The sequence below is a fragment of the Danio aesculapii genome, chromosome 17 (assembly GCF_903798145.1).
Source record: "Danio aesculapii chromosome 17, fDanAes4.1, whole genome shotgun sequence".
Taxonomy (NCBI): domain Eukaryota; kingdom Metazoa; phylum Chordata; class Actinopteri; order Cypriniformes; family Danionidae; genus Danio; species Danio aesculapii.
The window spans coordinates 18,293,242-18,313,842 of NC_079451.1; the positions used below are offsets into that span (position 1 = coordinate 18,293,242).

The window sequence follows — 20,601 nt, forward strand, 5'->3', positions numbered from 1 at the left end:
TTTTAACATATCATGTGATAATAAAAATGGGCAAGATGGGATGGCATTAATGGACAAACCAGCAGACTGACCACTTGGTCATTCTAAAATCCCTTCCGTGTTCATCTTCTGAGGTGCAAGTCATTTTTATATAATAAAAAATGCCATATTTTTTTTCCATTTTTCCAGTTTATCAGAGAGTGTGATTTCTTTTCACTTTGACTTCTAGGATAAAAATAGTGCTTTATTCGCAAAGATTTTATGCCATTTTCCTGTTTTGTTGAATTTACATATTTAGATGGAAACAGAATCAGAATTATTAGCACCCCTTTGATTTTTTTGTCTACAGAACAATCGTTATCCAATAACTTGCCTAATTATCCTAACCTGCCTAGTTAACCTAATTAACCAAGTCTTTAAATGTCACTTTAAGCTGTATAGAAGTGTCTTGAAAAATATCTAGTCAAATATTATTTACTGTCATCATGGCAAAGATGAAATAAATCAGTTATTAGACATGAGTTATTAAAGCTATTATGTTTAGAAATGTGTTGAAATAATCTTCTCTCCGTTAAACAGAAATTGGGAAAAAAAAAAAAAAACAGGTGGGGGTAATAATTCAGGGGGGCTAACCTCCTAAAATCAAGTGCTAATTTGGGGTTTCCATCAGGATTTTGCCTACCCAATTTCAAAACCTTCAAAAATCCACATGCAGAGGTGTAAATGCAAAAGTTTGGTATGAGTTGATGCGAGTATTAAGTAAAGACTGGTAGGAGAGTGTTGTTTTAATGGAATTTGATACCGCACGCCAAATGAAAAGAAAAAACCTCCATATTTTGTGATGCAGTTGTCTGTGGTCCTTTAAGATAATCAAAAATTGCAGTTTACATGGTAGACTCTTAATCAGAGTATTGTCTTAATCATATTAAGTTCGGAGTATTGGTGTCCATGTAAAGTACTCAGTACTCAGTGAAAGCTCCAGATGATGTGGTAAGCTGTCAAAGACAGTGCTCTACCATTACGTTGATTCCCTAAGCCCTCAAATGTTTCTTCAAATTTGATATGTTCCCCTTATTAACAACATTGTAAAGCATCTGCCTCACGCTGCTGTGTGAGAATCCTTGCATGACATACTTTAGAATGCTTAGTTTAAGCAAATTTGATGAACGCAATCATGTGTTGATGAATCTGAAGGGAGTCGCTCACCGGATGCGCTGTACTGCGCGCGTTGCCTATGTGCGTGCTTTCGCTAAGCAACAAGAACTAACGCCTGACATTGCCGATGGTGTCCGTATCCCTCAAAGTTGTTTAGAATTAAATGTTTAGAGATGGTGTGACACAACGCATACCTATGTGTGCCTGTGATGTACCCCTTGATGCTCCTTACGTCTTTGCCGCAGCACCAGTCGCACCTAAATTAGGCACTGAAATTTATATGCTGATCCGGTCCAGTCCATACTGGTTACATAGGTACCGGTGCCATAATTGCACTGGGTTTTGGTAGCCAACCCTACAGAGCTATGTAGTTTTAGATTTTGTTTTCCCTTAATAATAAAAACCTTTATTTAAAAACATCATGATGTGTTTACTTGTGTTATCTTTGACTAACATTTCAATTTGTTTGAAGATCTGAAACATTAACGTGTGACAAACATACAAAATATATGAAATCAGTAAGGGGGCAAACACTTTTTCACACCACTGTTTATATGCACCACATCTCCTAAAGCAGCCACCAACAGAATAAATAATAAGAGCAATTTTTGAATGCATCAATGTAAATATATGAGACAGAATTCTTGTCTTAAGGTAATGTAAACAGATGGAACAAAAATAAAATGATTAAAAATAGCATATGCTTACAAATGAGATCTGTACATAACCCTCACCTTTGCAGCAATAGCAGCTGCCGTGATGTGAGAGGACCCGCTGTCCTCGGTGGATGCCACACCACTGTCCTTCTTCTCCTCGTCCTCTTCCTCACACTGCACACCCTTGTCTTCGGTCTGCTTGTGTGGGCTGGTGGTGGGTGGAGGAGAGAGGGGTGGTGGAGGAGACGGCAAGTCCTCTAGAGCGTCGTGCACCTCCTTCACCTTCACGATGGCGTCCCGCAACAAGTCTATGGCGTGTGGCAGAGCAGGCAGGATGAACTGGAAGCACTCCTAAGAAAGCAGAGAAAAAGAGAGATGTTTTAGACCTAAATCCTGGTCATTCATATTCATTTATTCAAGAGATGCCATGGGAAAGACAAGTAAAGTCTTGATCAGACTAGAATGCAAATTTATCAAATTCATTTTGGTGTCTGCATCCAATTAAACCAGCAAAAGTGAGTTTAGATACACAGTTGAAGTCAGAATTATTAGCCCCCCTGTTTATTTTTTTCCCCCAATTTCTGTTTAATGGAGAGAAGATTTCTTTTTTCAACACATTTCTAAACATAATCATTTTAATTACTCATTTCTAATAACTGATTTATTTTATCTTTGCCATGATGACAGTACATAATATTTGACTAGATAAACACGGCAGGCTAGAATCACGGTGGCAGGCCAGATAGGCCATCAGGCCACCCGTGCTCCCTTTGGCCAGTACGCCTCTGAATGGTGATTAACTCTCCATTTACATATAGTTAACTGGTTTTAGATACATGACAATCATTTTTTTTAAATGTCAATTGTTTAAGAACATGTTTTGTTGAATAAAGTGTATGTATACAGCTATATTTTGCTTGTTTTGACACATTATTTAAAATTTGTGGCAAGGAAACAATTAGTTTGGTGTGGCCAGAGAAAACTTTGGTAAATTCTTGAAGTCATGTGAAATAAAAGTAATGTGTTCTATGCACAGCTAGAGTTTTAAAAGTCAATGATAAACTTCCGGTGAAAGCTTAATGTGACTGTTTTCAATTTCACAAGGTTGTTTTTACAGCATCGATTCTGTAATGTAATTACAATACATTCAGTTATATAGACTTCAGCACTAGTTGTTCAAGCGTACAACGAGATGAAAGGCTTGGAATTAATCTAGATTAATCTAGATTAAAATGGCTCATTTGAATTCTGCCGAAAGCATTCAGAATATGTGTGCTACCCGAATAATGACTAAAAGCAAGTCTTTGAGAACAGGTTTCTCAAGCCAGGTGGCGCATTAGACCAGGGGCTCATCTCCTGTTTCTAAAATGAATCACAAACTGCTTAAGAAACTGTTCTACTATGATAATTGGTGATGAAAATAAATGATGTTCAATAAGATGTACTTGTGTTTACTAACTATTTATCCAGTTAAACATAAATTTTGAACTGTTTGCCTACATAAGCTCCAAACAGATTTTTGATTACCTTAATCCCACTAAAGGCATAATTGAACTAAACCGAAATGGAATTAAGACGTGTAGTATGCATATATTAGTGGCATTATTGAAGTAAACGCCTCAATCAAACTATTACCGTCATGTAGGACTTTGCCACATTTTCCGACATGATCCACACACGCGGCTGTCAGTAAAGGACCGCACACGCACACACAGACACACACAAACACACATCGCGAAATGCGGATGTTTTTTCTTTCCATTTGCCGTGCATTATTAAATTCCATAACACTCTTCCACCAGTCCTTACTCCTTTTTTGTGTCTAATAGCCCAGTTTGTCACGGGGGCATGAATGAAATGTTCATGAGTGAATGTGAAACTGCCGAACTGCAGTTAAAGTCACCCAAAATTACAGGAAACTCTTACATGAAAGCACTTCACGTAAAAACCTTAATTATATTATTGTCTGTTAAGGCAAATAACTAGATTACAGATGTCCATGTAAACGTAGTCAGTAGTATCTTCGAAGTAAGTGAAAGATCCAGAAGAGCATCCTGCTGATTTGATTCAGCAGGGCACTTTTTTTGTCAGACGGCTCACCGGTTTGACTTTATTCACCGTCATTCATTTTAAAAAGCACCCGGTCCATTTTATTTGTATGTTTTACTGGAACGCATAAACTCTACAGGTGTCTGATAGTTAGATGTGGAGCTAACATTAATCAGATTCACTCTGGTGAACTGCATCCATGTTAGCATGTCACGTTAGATGTGGTAATTTCACAGTAGGAATACGCACAGGTTAGAAGACTCGTTCTCGCCACCTACAGTGCAATTTGGCCAGGTATACATCCGTGCTAAAATATCAAGGTGAAAGTCATCATAGCTTGCGTAGAATAGTCCCAGCACCCAACTCAACTTTGAGATTAGATTAACGACGACATTTTCTTTTAATAGCACGACAGGACTCTCGCGTTAACGCAACACATTAATGTCGATAACGGCCCACCACTAATAAAAACTCAACAACATGTAAAAAAAAAAAAGAAGTATAAATGTATAAAATAATAAAACATTTTTGGTTATTCTTTTTTTTTTTGTTGTTGGTTTAATAAACAATGACTATAAACACTAAATGGCATTTTACTGGGGGTCTCTTCTGTAAATCATGGTAAAAATATCAATAAAAATAATTATATATTACTTTTTTAAATAAAAGTTAAACAGGACACATTTCAATGTATGGAAAAACATGTATCTACAGTATAAACAGCACAAAACATAATATATAAGAGATTAAAATTCTCCCATTTGTTACAAGATTATGCAAAAAACATAAAAAAAACTAAGAAATGTGATTTTAATGAAGAAATTTTACTGGGCAATTAAAGTATACAACATTAAATGATCTAAATGTTAAAGTATGGTCTGCTGAAACTTAAGCTGCGGTAGTTTTTAAATATTATTAAGAGATCAATCTATGGTTCATCAGCATTATTCATTAAAGAAGCCAGCATGAAAGCCTGACTGCGGTAAATCAACCACTGACCATCAGTACATTTTTTTCCACATCCATTTTCCACAACGGACACATTTTTAGAGCTTGAATAATATTTCACCTGAGCTATTCCTTTAAGATTTGCACAGTAGAACTGTGTATATAAGAAAACTAATTAATCTGTTGTACAGTATCTCCTCAGAGTTCCACTTTCTCTGGCTCCCGAGCTTCAAGTATAGCATTTAGCAGTAATGTGAGGTCTTTACGGAGTAAATCCCTCTTGTTCTCCTCCAACGTAACAGGCCACTATCTATCCGAATCTCCTAATAGGATGACATACAGGCCAACCTATTGACATCAACTTAATGGAATTTCTAATACAGTTGGACATCCTCCATTTTGAGGGGCTCAAGTCCGATAAGGACACTGTGTGTGAACTGAACACAGGTGACCAAACTCAATTGCTCTTAAAGCGCATTGGTTAAGTACTTCTGACAAGAGACATTAATAATAATGAAGGGAAGGATGGAGGCTGGTCCGAGGAGGGTTGATGTGCTGGAGAGTTTCACCCCCTCCCCGCAGGTCTGATGTGGTTGCATCTCTCCGTTTTGGTGACTCAGAGTTAAAACGAAGATTAATGTGTGGAGACATCAGAAGTCCATAGGCTACTTCATGTCCTCTTGGCGCATGTAGGCATGGTCTATTTTTGTCTTCCTGGTGCAAGGTGAGCCACGTGTGTGTGTAAATGTGTACAGGTATATGTGGTTTAAAGGGACATAAAGTTGTATAATGACATGGGTATGATGGCTTGGTTGTGTTGTATTAAAGTACAAATGAATCAAAACTAACTATAAGATTTTGTTAGGTCACATTGCTAGTTTTGTGGTGAACAATTCATCTGCACGTGTTATTAACAAAAAAAAGTTTGCCCTTGTAATCTCTATTGAAGTCTGAAAATGCACTTTTTTTTATTTCAGATTATATGATTTGGAGGTAGTGGGCATGTCTAACATACTTAACCATGCCCCTCCAACTGTCAGTTTTGACACCAAACAATAATTTTGAGGTGGAGGAGGTAGAGCTAAAGATCTTTGCCCGAACCCGAGGGAACCCGGGGGAACCCGAAGGGACGCACCATCAGTGAGTGCAGGACTGTGGTATAGCCATCTACAGTGGATTCAATAATTTTCCTCTGAAAAAACACGAAGCCTAATCTTGGTGAGTAAAGGATTTTCAAGTTATAACGAAATATTAATTAATGCATAATGTAGACAGAGTATATAGGCTAAAGTTGGCATTATTCTTTTATTACACAGCTTCACTGTCGCCCATGGTTTCCGCTACATTCATTCTTCCATGGCGGGACGCCACGTCAAAATTCATCCCGCCATGGCTACATTACAGCTTCTCATTCAAAACATTTTATTTTTTTTAATAGCGGGTGATAATCGCACCAAAACGTATTAAAAGGTAAGTGAATTATAACAGCGCAAACTTTTCTGTAACCGTAGTAGTGCTGTGCGTCATTTGTTTAACCCTTTAAGTGACGTGCTGACTGACTGACTGGTGCGTGATGTGTGAGGCCAGCAAACACGACGTATAGCCGTTTCACTTTACTTCAGGACGCATTAATACCACTCTGTAGGTCTATTGGAGACATTCATAAATATTCCTAGCAAATCTAATAAATGCTGGAGACATTCTCGTTACATAAACGAACTAAATCGCACATCAACAACGGTATCTGAGAGCGCACAAGAAGATCTGTGCGCTCTTGAAGCGGCTTATATTTGAGGGGGCATGCAAGAAGTTTTGTGCACGAGCAGAGGAAATCGGCGTGCAAGCAAAGAGATCCGCATGCTCGTAGGCTATTACATAAATGCGATCTCGACTCGTAATACTGCGCTCACGACATTTGTCATTGAAATAACGCCACAGGTAGTTAGTAGATATGTGTAAAAAAGGCCTGCCGCCACAGCTGGAAAAAATCCTAGAGGCTGTCGCCTTAAGGTCGGATTGTGAACAGAAGTGGCGAAACAAATTACGCACAGCCTTTATCTTAATTTCGTTATTGCCAAATACCAGTCATAATTTAGAATTTATTTTAATTTAATTTGTTAAGAAAGACTTATTTTTATTGGTGTGTTAGCCAATTTAAAGGCTAAGTGTATAGCTAGGCCTATTTACAGTGCTGAGATGTTACGATGTTACAGAGGACTTCTTTTATTTCTTTGTTCCAACTTCTAAGTGGCCTTTAGCCAACGTTTGTCATGAATAAATTATGTTAAAACAGGTATAAATGACTCATTATTGAAAAAAGGCAAAAGAACTGTGTGCATGTGCACATTTGAATATTGTCTGGCTGTAAACGGGTTCGGACTTTGAAAAAGCTTTCAATGAAAATGTACTTGTCGGGCTCAGGCTGAATTCTTTTAGGCTAGGGCCCTATCAGGTCTAACTTTCATGGCCCAATTATAGCCCTAGGAGGAGGTGTCTGTAGGGTTTTAATAACTCATCTAAAACCCTTCTCCTGATCTTTCTGAATAAAATGCCTACTTTACAACATCCAATCAGCTCGCAATAAAAAACAAGCCACGCCCACTGTTTTTTTTTATTAAATATTCAATTTTTTCTAGGATCTGCATCACAATAAAAAAAAAAAGTCGCAGCTTCTGGTTCGTGCTGACTTAAATGTGGTATACAAGGTCACAACTTTTGTGTCCTTGTAAATCAAAATGCTTAAAAATCCTACTTTTTAATTCAAATTTTGCCACAGGATTTAGGGATAGGGCCAAATAATAAGCATTTTTTACAGTATAAATACATTATGCAGATGGAGTAAACCATAATATACAAGTGTGTGTGTGTGTGTGTGTGTGTGTGCGTGTGTGCGTGTGTGTGTGTGTGTGTGTGTGTGTGTGTGTGTGTGTGTGTGTGTGTGGTAGGAATAAAGGCACCTGAGCTCAAAGAAAAGAGTTATGGGCAACTCGGACACGCTGACCAGGAGGGAACATGCCAATATGAAGTGTGTGATGTGAAGCCATATTATTGTGAAAACAACAGATGGACACATTTCATGTCCAGTTTCCTTAAGACAACAGTAGAAGTTCCAATGGTACAGCCCTTAAAACAGAGCTGAAGAAACACAAATCCTCTGAACACCAACACTGTGTCCAAACTGCAATTGATATGATCAAAGTAACACGTAAAACTCAGGACACACAGAGTAGATGTCAAAAAAAATATATAGTAGTTTTAAAAATCCTTGAGTTGTCAGCTCACTTCGGCTGCGTCTGGTCCCCTCTGGGAAACGATTAATATCAGTTCATCTTTATTTCTATAGTGCTTTTACAATGTAGATGGTGTCAAAGCAGCTTAACATCTAGTACATTAAACTGAAACTATGTCAGTCCAGTTTTCAGAGTTCAATTTAGTTCAGTTCAGTGTGATTTAATTTTCACTGCTGAAAGTCCAAACACTGAGCAGCAAATCCATCAATGCGTAGCTCTACAAGTCCCAAATGAGAATGTACATTCAGTCCCTGCATGAGAAAATGTATCTTTTCATTCTCAAGGGTGGTAGTATCTGTATTGTCATTCCACAGAGCGAAACTAGAACTAATGGTGGACACATACAAATGATATCTCCAACTGCAGACCCACACAAGTTTCAGGACAAAATCGACAATCCTGGCCAAGCAAAGCCATATACAGTTAATGACGCTTTCGTCACTTTTATTATTGTTAAATGAGCTATATCCCAAAAATATCAACTTGATATACAGTTGAAGTCAGAATTATTAGCCCCCTTGAATTATTATCCCCCCCTGTTTATTTTTTCCCCAATTTTTATTTAACAGAGAGATTTTTTCGACACATTTCTAAACATAATAACTCATTTCTAATAATTGATTTATTTTATCTTTGCCATGATGACAGTAAATAATATCAGACACTACTATACAGCTTAAAGTGACATTTTAAGGCTTAAATACGTTAATTAGGTTAACTAGGCAGGTTAGGGTAATTAGCAAGTTATTGTATAACGATGGTTTGTTTTGTAGACAATCAAAAAAATATATATCTTAAAGGGGCTAATAATTTTGACCTTAAAATGGTTGTTAAAAAAATGTAAAACTGCTTTTGTTCTTGCCGAAATAAAGCAAATAAGACTTTCTTTAGAAGAAAAAATATTATCAGACATACTGTGAAAATTTCCTTGCTCTGTTAAACATCATTTGGGAAATATTTCAAAAGAAAAAATAAATAAATTAATCAAAGGGGGGCTAATAATTCGGACTTCAACTGTATATGTATGCCATTTATTAACAATACACAAAATACTACAAACACATAATTAGATTTTTTTTAATTGATATTCATTTTGCTCAATTTAATAAGCCATAACATTTTTGACTGTTCACATTTAGGTTACGTTTGATCAACCTATTTTGTTTATTAATATCTACACCTACCCCAACACTAACCTTCAGCTTACAGCAACCTATTGTGTTTTATTAATTGTCTACACAAACCCTAAACGTACCCCTTATAGCAGGAGTGTCAAACTTCAGCATTATGACTGCCCTTAAACTGCCAGATATAAGTGTGAATGTGAATAAATGTTAGCACTCCTTAACAGTGTTAAATAATTATTTTTTTATTTCATTATAACATATTTAAGTAACAAATAAGCACATGTAGCCTATCTGCATAAATCTAAACTACAGTAGATGTTCCTCTGGGTTATTTTATCAGGTTTACTCACATTACTTCAAAGTAAATAAAGAACATCATCAGACTTAAGTTTCGTGCGCATGCTCGAGTGACGTCACTGCTTCGCTGCGTTTGTTTGGAGTTCGCTGCGTTTGTTTGGAGTTTAGATTCGCAATTTACATTTTTATCTTAAAATACTTCCTCATTCACTAAATATTTATCTCTCCTACTTGGGGTGAACAACCCCCCTAACACACTCATACAAACAAATCTACTTTTAAACGTTCTGTTTCTCGAGCATCCGCTTGGTGTTTGTAGCTTTAGCCTGCTAGCACCGCTGGTCAGCTAAAGCTACCAACCCCTTTCACACATTTATTTTCTCACTTTCTGGCTTTGCTCTTCACCTTGTACAATGTCGCTTGCGTGTCTGTCCTTGAGTGCAGGAGAGGCATCGATGGAGGCGCTGGAGCTGGAGCTGGAAGCGGTGGAGTCCCAGATTCGCTCGCTGGAGACGAAGCGAGAGGGCATCAGGGCTCTGCTCTTAACCCGTACTCGCTCGTCTGAGGTAAGTGTCCGATACAACGACAATCTCCCAGTTTCTTCAACCCCGCGTGTTTCTCTGTCCAGGCCCAGCGCACCGAGGACGCGGTGCACCCAGGCGTCGTTCACGCCGACTCCCGGCTACCACGGCCCCTGGGTGCAACCGCGTAAGGTGCTTGCCAGGTCCCGGGGCAGAACGTCTCCTCCTCCGGTGTTCGAGATCCCCACGGAGAACCGCTTCGCCCCTCTCCGCGAGACGGGTCGCGATGTTGCCATCATTGGCGACTCAATCGTCCGCCACGTCCGCTCCACTTCCTCCAAAGGTAACAAAGTACGCACTTTCTGCTTCCCTGGTGCCCGAGTTAAGAATATTTCTGCACAGATACCTACTATCCTGAGCGCTGCCGAGAGCCTCGGTGCCGCCGTCCTCCACGTGGGGACGAACGACACCGGGCTCCGGCAGACGGAGATCCTGAAGAAGGACTTCAGGAGCCTGATCGAGACGGTTCGACGCACTTCGCCCGCCACGCAGATCATCGTTTCTGGACCGCTTCCTACCTACCGCCGAGGAAATGAAAGGTTCAGTAGACTTTTTGCTCTGAATGAATGGCTATTAACATGGTGTGAAGAACAGAAATTGCTCTTTGCCAATAACTGGAATCTTTTCTGGGAGCGTCCTAGGCTTTTCCGCGCTGACGGGCTGCACCCCAGTCGAGCTGGAGCTGAACTCCTGTCGGACAACATCACCAGAATACTTCGCTCTATCTGACTAGTAAGTAAAAATTCACAAAACTCACAAATTAGCCACACAGACTCCTATTCGTCCCACAAAAATAACAGTAATGCATACCTAACTAACCACATAGAGACTGTGTCTGTTCCTCGTATTATTAGATCAAGAAACAAACGTACTGTGTGCTCCAAAAATAATCTATTAAGAATTAAACCAGAAAAAACACGAAAAAGTGAAAATACAAATTTCATGAAGCTTGGTCTCCTAAACATCAGGTCACTAGCACCTAAAGCACTTATCATAAATGAAATAATAACAGATAACAATCTTAATGCACTCTGTCTCACTGAAACCTGGCTGAAACAAAATGACTATATTAGTTTAAATGAGGCAACTCCTCCAGGATTCTTATATAAACATGAGGCTCGTCAAACTGGTCGTGGTGGTGGAGTTGCGTCAATCTTTAGTGATATTCTTAATGTTAATCAGAGAAACGGACTTATGTTTAGCTCCTTTGAAGTACTAGCGCTTAATGTTGTCCTTCCAAACACTATGCAAAAACCTATGTTATCTCTCGCTCTAATCACCATATATAGACCTCCAGGACCCTATGTCAATTTTCTAAAAGAGTTTTCTGATTTTATCTCTGACTTACTAGTTAAAACTGATAAAATACTAATTGTAGGAGACTTTAACATCCACATAGATGACGCTAACGACACGTTAGGGCTCGCGTTTACGGACTTGCTGGTCTCACTAGGAATAAAGCAAAATGTTATTGGTCCAACTCATCGCCTAAAGCATACACTAGATCTAATTCTGTCTTATGGAATTGAGGTCACTGATGTAGACATTATACCACAAAGTGATGATATTACAGACCACTACCTCTTACTATATAAGCTGTGTTTACCTGAAATTAGCAGATCCGCTCCGATATATCGTCCTAGTAGAACTATTGTTCCATCCACTAAAGATGAATTTATAATAACTTACCTGATCTTTCTCTACTTCGAAATGCACCCGCAAACGCAAATGACCTTGATGTAGTAACCAGCAGTATGGATGCCATCTTTACTAGCACTTTAAATACTGTGGCACCCATCAAACTAAAAAAGACTAGAGAGAATAAAACTACACCGTGGTATAATAGTCATACCCGCGCTCTCAAACAGCAACCCGTGCCCTGGAACGTAAATGGAAAAAAACTAATTTAGAAGTCTTTAGAATTGCATACAAAGACAGTATGTCCAGCTATAGGAGGGCTTTAAAATCTGCCAGGGCTGAGCACCTCCGCAAACTGATAGAAAATAATCAAAACAATCCTAGATTCTTATTTAACACCATCGCTAAATTAACAAATAATCGGTCATCTTTGGAACAAAACGTTCCACCGCAAATTAGTAGTGATGACTTCATGAATTTTTTCAGTGATAAAATAGAAGGCTTTAGACAGAAAATAGGAGATATTAAACTTTCTGCACCGCCTTATACTTCAGATCCAGTAAACACGCCACTGAATCTAAATAACCTACAGTGCTTTAAAATCATAGAACAGGAAGAGCTAGACAAAATTATAAATAGCTCTAAATCAGCTACGTGTATATTGGACCCAATTCCAACAAAGTTACTGAAAGAATTGCTACCTGTTATAGGAGAACCTCTTCTTAACATTATCAACTCTTCTTTATCTTTAGGCCATGTTCCAAATCCCTACAAGTTAGCTGTTATTAAACCTATTATTAAGAAACCACAACTGGAACCCAGCAACTTAGCTAATTATAGGCCTATTTCAAACCTTCCATTTATATCTAAAATACTAGAAAAAGTTGTTTCTGCTCAATTATGCTCCTTTCTGCAGACCAACAATGTTTTTGAAGTGTTTCAGTCAGGTTTCAGAGCTCATCACAGTACAGAAACTGCATTAGTGAAATAACCAACGATTTACTCTTAGCTGCTGACCAAGGGTGCATCTCGCTATTAGTTCTACTCGATCTTAGTGCGGCATTTGACACCATTGACCATGGTATCCTTATTAATCGCTTAAAGTCTACAGGTGTCCAGGGACATGCCCTACAATGGTTTAAGTCATACTTATCTGACCGTTACCAGTTTGTAAATATAAATGGACAGCCTTCACAAATCAGCCCAGTAAAATACGGGGTGCCTCAAGGATCAGTTTTAGGCCCTTTACTGTTTACAATATACATGCTACCCCTGGGAGACATTATTAGAAGACATGGGATCAGCTTTCACTGCTATGCAGATGATACTCAATTATATATTTCAACTAAACCTGACGAGACGTCTAATCTGTCCAAGCTAACTGAGTGTATTAAAGATGTTAAAGACTGGATGACCAACAATTATCTTCTCTTAAACTCAGACAAAACAGAATTATTACTTATTGGGCCTAAATCCTGTACACAGCAGATCTCACAACTCGATCTACAATTAGAGGGATACAAAGTTAGCGTTAGTTCTACTATAAAAGATCTGGGTGTCATATTAGACAGCAATTTAACTTTTAAAAATCATATTTCCCATGTCACAAAAACTGCTTTCTTTCATCTGAGAAATATAGCTAAGTTACGAAGTATGCTATCCATCTCAGATGCAGAAAAGCTAGTCCATGCTTTTATGACTTCTAGGCTGGACTACTGTAATGCTCTGTTTGCTGGCTGCCCAGCATCCTCTATTAACAAACTTCAATAGTACAAAATGCAGCTGCCAGAGTTCTAACCAGGTCTAGAAAATTTGATCACATCACCCCAATTTTATCCTCCTTACACTGGCTGCCTGTTAAGTTTCGTATTGAATTTAAAATATTGCTTCTTACATATAAAGCTCTAAATAATCTAGCTCCTGCTTATCTAACCAATCTTCTGTCTCGCTACAATCCAACTCGCTCTTTAAGATCTCAAAACTCAGGACTTCTGGTAGTACCTCGAATAGCAAAGTCGAGTAAAGGAGGTCGAGCCTTCTCATTTATAGCTCCTAAACTCTGGAATAGCCTTCCTGATAACGTCCGAGGCTCAGACACACTCTCCCAATTCAAAACTAGATTAAAGACCTATCTGTTCAGTAAAGCATACACTTAGTGCACCACTTAGGGGGCTTCCACACAGGTTATGCATCTTGCTGATATACACTGTGAACATCAGCTACGCTAATTATTTTCTTTATTCTCCATTTCCACCTGGGGATACTCTTCCCGAGGCCCTCAGACTATGCAGAGTCACTGATTCGATCCAAGACCAACGACGAGATGATCCCAAGGTTTCCATATCCTGGACCTGGCCGAATCCTGAACAACTACTGCGATGGTCATGGAAGAGTGGAGAACATGAGACTGTTTCCTATGACGCTCCAGAGACAGACGAGTCTTCGCTGAGGCCAGCTTCCAGCCTCCGCCACTGAGACTGCAGCTCTGCACAAGACGTTTGGCCAGCGGAGAAATTAAAATGGTCGTGCCCAACTGAGCCTGGTTTCTCTCAAGGTTTTTTTTCTTCACTTCCGCCTTTAGTGAAGTTTTTTTTCCCTCTCCGCTGTCGCCACTGGCTTGCATGGTTCAGGATCTGTAGAGCCGCGCATCGTTGGATTTGCTCTTCAGTATTTGGACTCTCAGTAGTGATTATTAAACCACACTGAACTGAGCTAAACTGAACTGAACTTAAACACTACAAACTGAACTACACTGTTCCTATTTACTGTGACCTTTTATGTGAAGCTGCTTTGACACAATCTACATTGTATAAGCGCTATACAAATAAAGGTGAATTGAATTGAATTGAACTTAAGTCTTTACGTTTCTCCAAAACGTGTCACATTTGAGAGAAGCACAAGTTTGGAACAACTCATTTTGCTGCTAATGAGTAACAGTTTGTATTGAGATTGTAATCTTACTGTACATACTTATTCGCATTTTTGATGTGAATCATATGCTTTCGTGAGGTTTGGCCAGATTTGGCCGGAGTTTGACATGTTACAGTACTGAAAAAACTGTAATTACTGTTTTACAGAGTCACAAAAATGACACTACATTTATGTGTATATTCTTAATTCGCACAGGTATAACCTTTCTCGTAATAACCAAACCTAGTCGTGGCATAAGTCGCTCACTTATCAGTAGTCAGGGCTGTCTTCATTAATCTAGATACATTTAAAATGATGATTTAGTTGAAAAATTAAGCCACAATTTTTGAAACATTTTTTATTTTAATCTAATCATAGTTTTGTTTGGATTAAATCCCATTCATTTATATAAAGAGGGTGCAGTTTATAACCTATGCTGCAGCCAGGCACCAGGGGGTGACTGATTTGTTTTGGCTTCACTTTTCAGGAAGTGCACAATTATATAAATATTAAAAAAATATTGACATAAATGTTCCTAAGAATCTCTAGGGATAAAAGTAATGGTATATTTACTGCAGTGTTTTAGAATGAAAATAGTCTTCATACAGACTGCACGTAACACACTATACAGCCTAAAACGCATGACCATTCATCCTCACTGGACATGCGCATATTTTGACGACATATATACTTGTTGGCTACTGGTTGTCTAATAGTCATATGAGAGGGGTTTTGACGAATCAGGGAACTTTACGCTATAGTCCAAAAGACCAGTCAGAGCTTTTGTCAATATCACTACACTATAAAAAACGCTGGGCACCACACAACCAATTTGTGTTGGAGCAACATAAAGGAATTAAGTTAACGTATTCGTTTTTGCAAATTTAAGTCGATTGAACAAAAAACGATTAATTTGTCCACAAAACAACCTCAAGAATGGTGTTGTTCAGCTCAAAAATGTTTTTTTTTTTTTTTTTGAGTGTATAATGAAACAGGGGCAGCACGGTGGCACAGTGGGTAGCACGATCACCTCACAGCAAGAAGGTCACTGGTTCCAGCTCCGGCTGGGTCAGTTGGCATTTCTGTGTGGAGTTTGCATGTTCTCCCCGTGGCCTTAGTGTATGAGTGTGAATGCAAGAGTGTGTGGGTATTTCTAAGTGTTGGGTTGCAGCTGGAAGGGCATCCGCTGCGTAAAACTATGCTAGATAAGTTGGCGGTTCATTCCGCTGAGGTGACCCCTGATTAATAAAGGGACAAAGCTGAAAAGAAAATTAATGAATGAACAATGAAACAGAACATCAGCGTTTCCAAACTAAAACGTATCTTTAGTTTGCAAAATGCTGTTTTTGCAGGTCAAAGTAGCCGGTGTAAAGAGGTAACCATAACAAAACCTATATGTATTAAAACGAAAACACACTAGTGTTAAACGACACCTCTCTATATCTGTCAAAAAACCTGCGTCTTTCTTCATTTTAAAAGCAAGAAGGGCAAACAGAGCCGCTGCTTTTATGGGTCGTGGACGGGGACGGAGGGATGGTTTTATTTAGGAAGGGAGAAGGGGAGCACTGTAGCTGAGCTGGACCGAGCATAAAGGGGTTCTTCAAAGTTTAATCCCCTTATCGGCTCGGCTTGCGGACTTCAAAGCAGCAGTGACAGCGGAGTGCTGCGTGACTGGGGCTGATGGGTAATGGAGATTAATAGCAGCGGCCCTATCAGCACAGCTCCACGGGAAGAGCTGTAATAGGATTGGCCGCAATGTTAACACAGTACGCGAGGGTGAGCGCAAATGTGAGAGGTGAAGGGATGGGGGGGGGTGTATTCTGATTTGAAGGCTTTTGTCATTATTTATTCATTAACAAACAGATTTCCTTTGTGACAAAAAATACATTTGTTTCTCATTTTATTTGAATGTAAATATCATTCATAATAATAATAATAATATTAATAATAATAATAATAATTATTATTATTATAATTGCACACAAGCGGTGGCGTGGTGGCGCAGTGGGTAGTGCTCCCAAGGTCACTGGTTCAAGCCTCGGCTGGGTCAGTTGGCATTTCTGTGTGGAATTTGCATTGGGTAAGCTAAATTGTCCGTAGTGTACGAGTGTGAATGAGTATGTATGGATGTTTCCCAGTGATGGGTTGCAGCTGGAAGGGCATGCGCTGTGTAAAACACATGCTGGATAAGTTGGCGGTGATTCTGCTGTGGCGACCCCTGATTAATAAAGAGACTAAGCCGAAAAAAAAATGAATGAATGAATTGCACACATTAAAATACATACATGATCCTTTAGTTCGGAGATTTCCAAATGCAATTATATAAATTTAAAATCCATGACATAGAGTAAACTCAAATTAAGAAATAAAACAACATAAAGGATGCGAATAGTTTTAATGGTTTAAAAAAAAAACTGTCCAAGCAATGAGATTGAGGCTTTTGTTTATGTGCCTTGACTTGTTCTAGCTGAACATGCAGCTATTGCAGATCAAATAAGATTCGATGGAGAGTTTCATTTAACTTAATTTTCTTTCATGGCTTGAAACCTTTTGCTGCAAACTTCTGAGCAGGTGTTTGTCTGCTGTAGTGGAGAAAGTTAAACAGAAGTGGAAAAGCTTAAGATAAAATGAACCCAAAAAAAGCATGAGGGTGTGTTACAAGCGCAAGTTGTCACCATGCTTACCAGTGTCCATTCATTAATTTTTGTTTCAGCTCAGTCCCTTTATTAATCAGGGGTTGCCACAACGGAATGAACCGCCAACTTATCCAGCATATTTTTTACGCAGCGGATGCCCTTCCAGCTGCAACCCATCACTGTGAAACACCCATACACACTCATTCACACACATACACTATGGACAATTTAGCTTACCCAACTCACCTATACCACATGTCTTTGGACTTGTGGGGGAAACCGGAACATCCGGAGGAAACCCACGCAAACACGGAGAGAACATGCAAACTCTACATAAAAACACCAACTGAGCCAGCCGAGGCTCAAATCAGCGACCTTCTTGCTGTGAGGCGACAGCACTACCCACTGCACCGCCCGCATGCTTGATTTATTGAAGTGTATTAAATTTATTCATGTTTTTAAAAGCAAAAAAGAGAAATACACTACGCTGGTGCCATGTTTAGAATAACTAAAAATAAGCTAATTAAAATACATAGACACACACCTATATAAAAAATAAATTAAATAATGAAAATAAATGAATTAAATTAAATTACCTGTGAGCCCTTCTTGCTCCCAGGTAAATTAATGATGAGCGTCTTGCCTCTGATTCCACATACGGGTCTATAGGAAGGAGATGATTAGTTTTTAATCCAATCAGTATTCAAAACACAGCGTTTACGCTCATGCATTTAAGAGTGAAAGGCAGAGAGACGCAGTGAGATGTGAGGACGTGTGCATTCACCTGGACAGCATGCCGAGTGGCGTGACATTTAGGGAGCCCATGAGCATTGCTAGAGCCATTCCTGGAGCTTCACGCTCGATCACCTCTCTGGTGGCCTGTAGACAACAACACACACACACATTTAAGCAACATCAAGTGCATAAAACATCAATCTTATCTGTTAGGGATGTCACATGTAACAGCACTTTAAGTTGATGTTAAAGGAAAAAACAATCTATTGAACGCATCGGTTTGGTACATGAGCAGTTTGACTTGATTCATTTATGGTTTTTAACACTGACATGCATGTCTCACAACCTGCTGTCTTTATGTCAGTAATGTTAATGAAATGGAAACGGACTATTATTATATTACTAATGAGGACATTTTTGTTTACTTAACTAACAGTGTTATATGATCTGATTTCAATTTCTCTTAGTCAGTGATTTGTGATTTGGTGATACTTTAAACAATTCTGTAATAAGACTATGCACTGTAAAAATGCAGGGTTCCACACAATTCCTTCATGTTGTCCCAACACAAATAGATTAAGTTGACTTTGTTTTTTTAAAACCTAAGTGGATGTCAGCGCCAATAGCCTAGTGGTACTGTGCACTGACATATAGCACCGACGTGCTCACGGCGACCCGAGTTCGATTCCAGTCCCGAGGTCCTTTGCCGATCCTTCCCCTCTCTCTGCTCCCAATGCTTTCCTGTCTGAAATCTCTACTGTCCTATGATAATAAAGGAGAAAAAACCTTAAAAAGTAAATCTTAAAAAAAAATCTAAGTGGATTAAACATAAAACAATTAAAGGTGCAGTATGTAAGTTAGATACCCAGTGGTTATAGGTATTGCACACTTAATTCAAAACAAACGCAAGCACAGGTTGCCAGATTGATGACACCAAAGTGTGCCTGACTAATGAGCCTAAAGGCTGATTTAAACCATGTTTTAAATAAAAGCAATGGCATGCAACAGAAGGCATATTTCCCATATTAATAAGATTTTGTCCAAACCAACACCTGAAATTTATATTTTAGAAACAACTTCTATTTCTTGCAGCTGAACAACAGAAAACTGACAATGATCACCTCAGGTACACCTCATGTGCTTTATTCAGTGTTAAATGCTAATAATGTTGGTTTGAATGCCATTTTACATGACATTTTTGCCATACTACTGAAAGCAGCAGCATCAGCAGATAGTTCACCTCAGACCTTGAGAATAAAATAAACCATTTGAAATTGAACTTTAGAACTGTGACCAACATCAGTGATTCAGCATGTACATTTTATAAAGTTAAAGGTTTAATATGAACAGTATTAATTAGATCATAAATCTAATCATTTTGTTGGAGTGCAGTAAGTGCACTATTCTGTGCTTCTGAATGTCTGTATTTAAATTACTGTCATGTTTCGTCTGGTGCAAACAGACAAATTGCTTATCACTGCAAATCTAGTCAGGTAGCGTGTTGTTACGACACACGGTTACAATGTAACCTGCTCACCTAATGTTTACGTTCGCAATATTTTTATTATTTGCTAATTAATAACCTCATGTGAAAGTCTGAATCTGCATCTCATTTCATACTTTGAGAACCTTCCTGACTGAATGAATGAAATATGCAGTTTTCCATTAAGGCAATCTGGGGTGCTGAAATATAATTGGCTAAACTGGCATTGGGTGGGTTAAATGATCAAAACAAAGACAGATGTTCAGGCACGTAACTCACATTTTCAAAGCAGAATATCTGACTTCAGCATTGTTTTTCAGATAAAAAGAATGTTCACTTGGCATGTTTCTTAAATATCTGCAAACATATTATGGTCTTTTTAAACTTTAGAAGAGTCAAAAACTTTCATACAGCACCTTTAAGTTGTCCCAAAATACTCCTCAAGAATTGTGTTGACTCAGCTTATTTTAAATAACTTATTTGAACAAGCAGCAAAAATCATAATTTGAGTGTGGTTTGATTCAATTCAATGGTTAATTGACTGTTTTAAGAACAAGTTCAGGGTGCTTTATTGCCATGAGACTTTTTAACAATACTGCCAATGCATTTTAACTATGTAATAATTATGGAATGTATTTACATCATCAGAGTAATAAAAACTCAGATAATTGAGAAGTATATGACAGGAAAAACAGACAATAAATAATAAATAATCCTGACCGGTAAAATTTGAATCTTATTTTACTGTTAAATCTTAACTGGTTACTTTTTCATTACCTCGCAAATCAAACCAAAATATAACATGAACATTTAATAGAACTCTCTAAACGATGCACACCATTTATCCCACCTACACAACAAAAAGAAAATAAATAAATGTTAAAAAACTTCTGAATAAATATATGAACTGTACAAGAACAATATTTTTCATCCACTTTTCAACTTCAAATGTTGACTGTTAGAATAAATGAATAAATAAATAAATTAATAAATAAAGCTGTTAATCTTATCAAGGAAGTTATCAAAACAAACCTTTTTTTTCACACAATGACAATTTGATCAAATATTTTGGGTTTTTCAGGTGGCACTGGTAACCTTTACAAGACAGGACTTTCAA

General features: G+C 38.3%; 2 protein-coding genes across 10 annotated transcripts in view; one reads left to right on the top strand and one right to left on the bottom strand.

Annotated features, from left to right (window-relative positions):
- gphna (gephyrin a) overlaps window positions 1-20,601 on the bottom strand; it is a 194,389-nt gene that overhangs the window by 87,654 nt on the left and 86,134 nt on the right. For all 7 annotated transcript variants that reach the window (XM_056477363.1, XM_056477359.1, XM_056477362.1 and 4 more), the window contains exons 5-7: window positions 18,051-18,145; window positions 17,863-17,929; window positions 1,869-2,141 (exon numbers count right to left, since the gene is read on the bottom strand). In XM_056477363.1, the coding sequence (XP_056333338.1) occupies window positions 1,869-2,141; window positions 17,863-17,929; window positions 18,051-18,145 (435 nt within the window). The remainder of the gene's footprint in view (window positions 1-1,868; window positions 2,142-17,862; window positions 17,930-18,050; window positions 18,146-20,601) is intronic.
- Window positions 9,607-14,544, top strand: LOC130244824 (uncharacterized). Of its 3 annotated transcripts, none has more exons than XM_056477366.1 (2): window positions 9,607-10,814; window positions 13,995-14,544. In XM_056477366.1, exon 1 carries the CDS (start codon window positions 9,915-9,917, stop codon window positions 10,809-10,811), a length of 897 nt encoding a protein of 298 aa, XP_056333341.1. In that variant the 5' UTR covers window positions 9,607-9,914; the 3' UTR covers window positions 10,812-10,814; window positions 13,995-14,544. The 3 variants fall into 3 exon arrangements, with proteins under 3 accessions (XP_056333341.1, XP_056333342.1, XP_056333343.1); XM_056477367.1 differs by having other exon boundaries at window positions 14,003-14,544; XM_056477368.1 differs by lacking the exon at window positions 13,995-14,544 and having other exon boundaries at window positions 9,607-10,621; window positions 10,724-11,539.

What these genes read in the sequence shown, in the direction of transcription:
- LOC130244824 (XM_056477366.1), top strand. Translation starts at nt 9,915, where the DNA reads ATGTCGCTTGCGTGTCTGTCCTTGAGTGCAGGAGAGGCATCGATGGAG.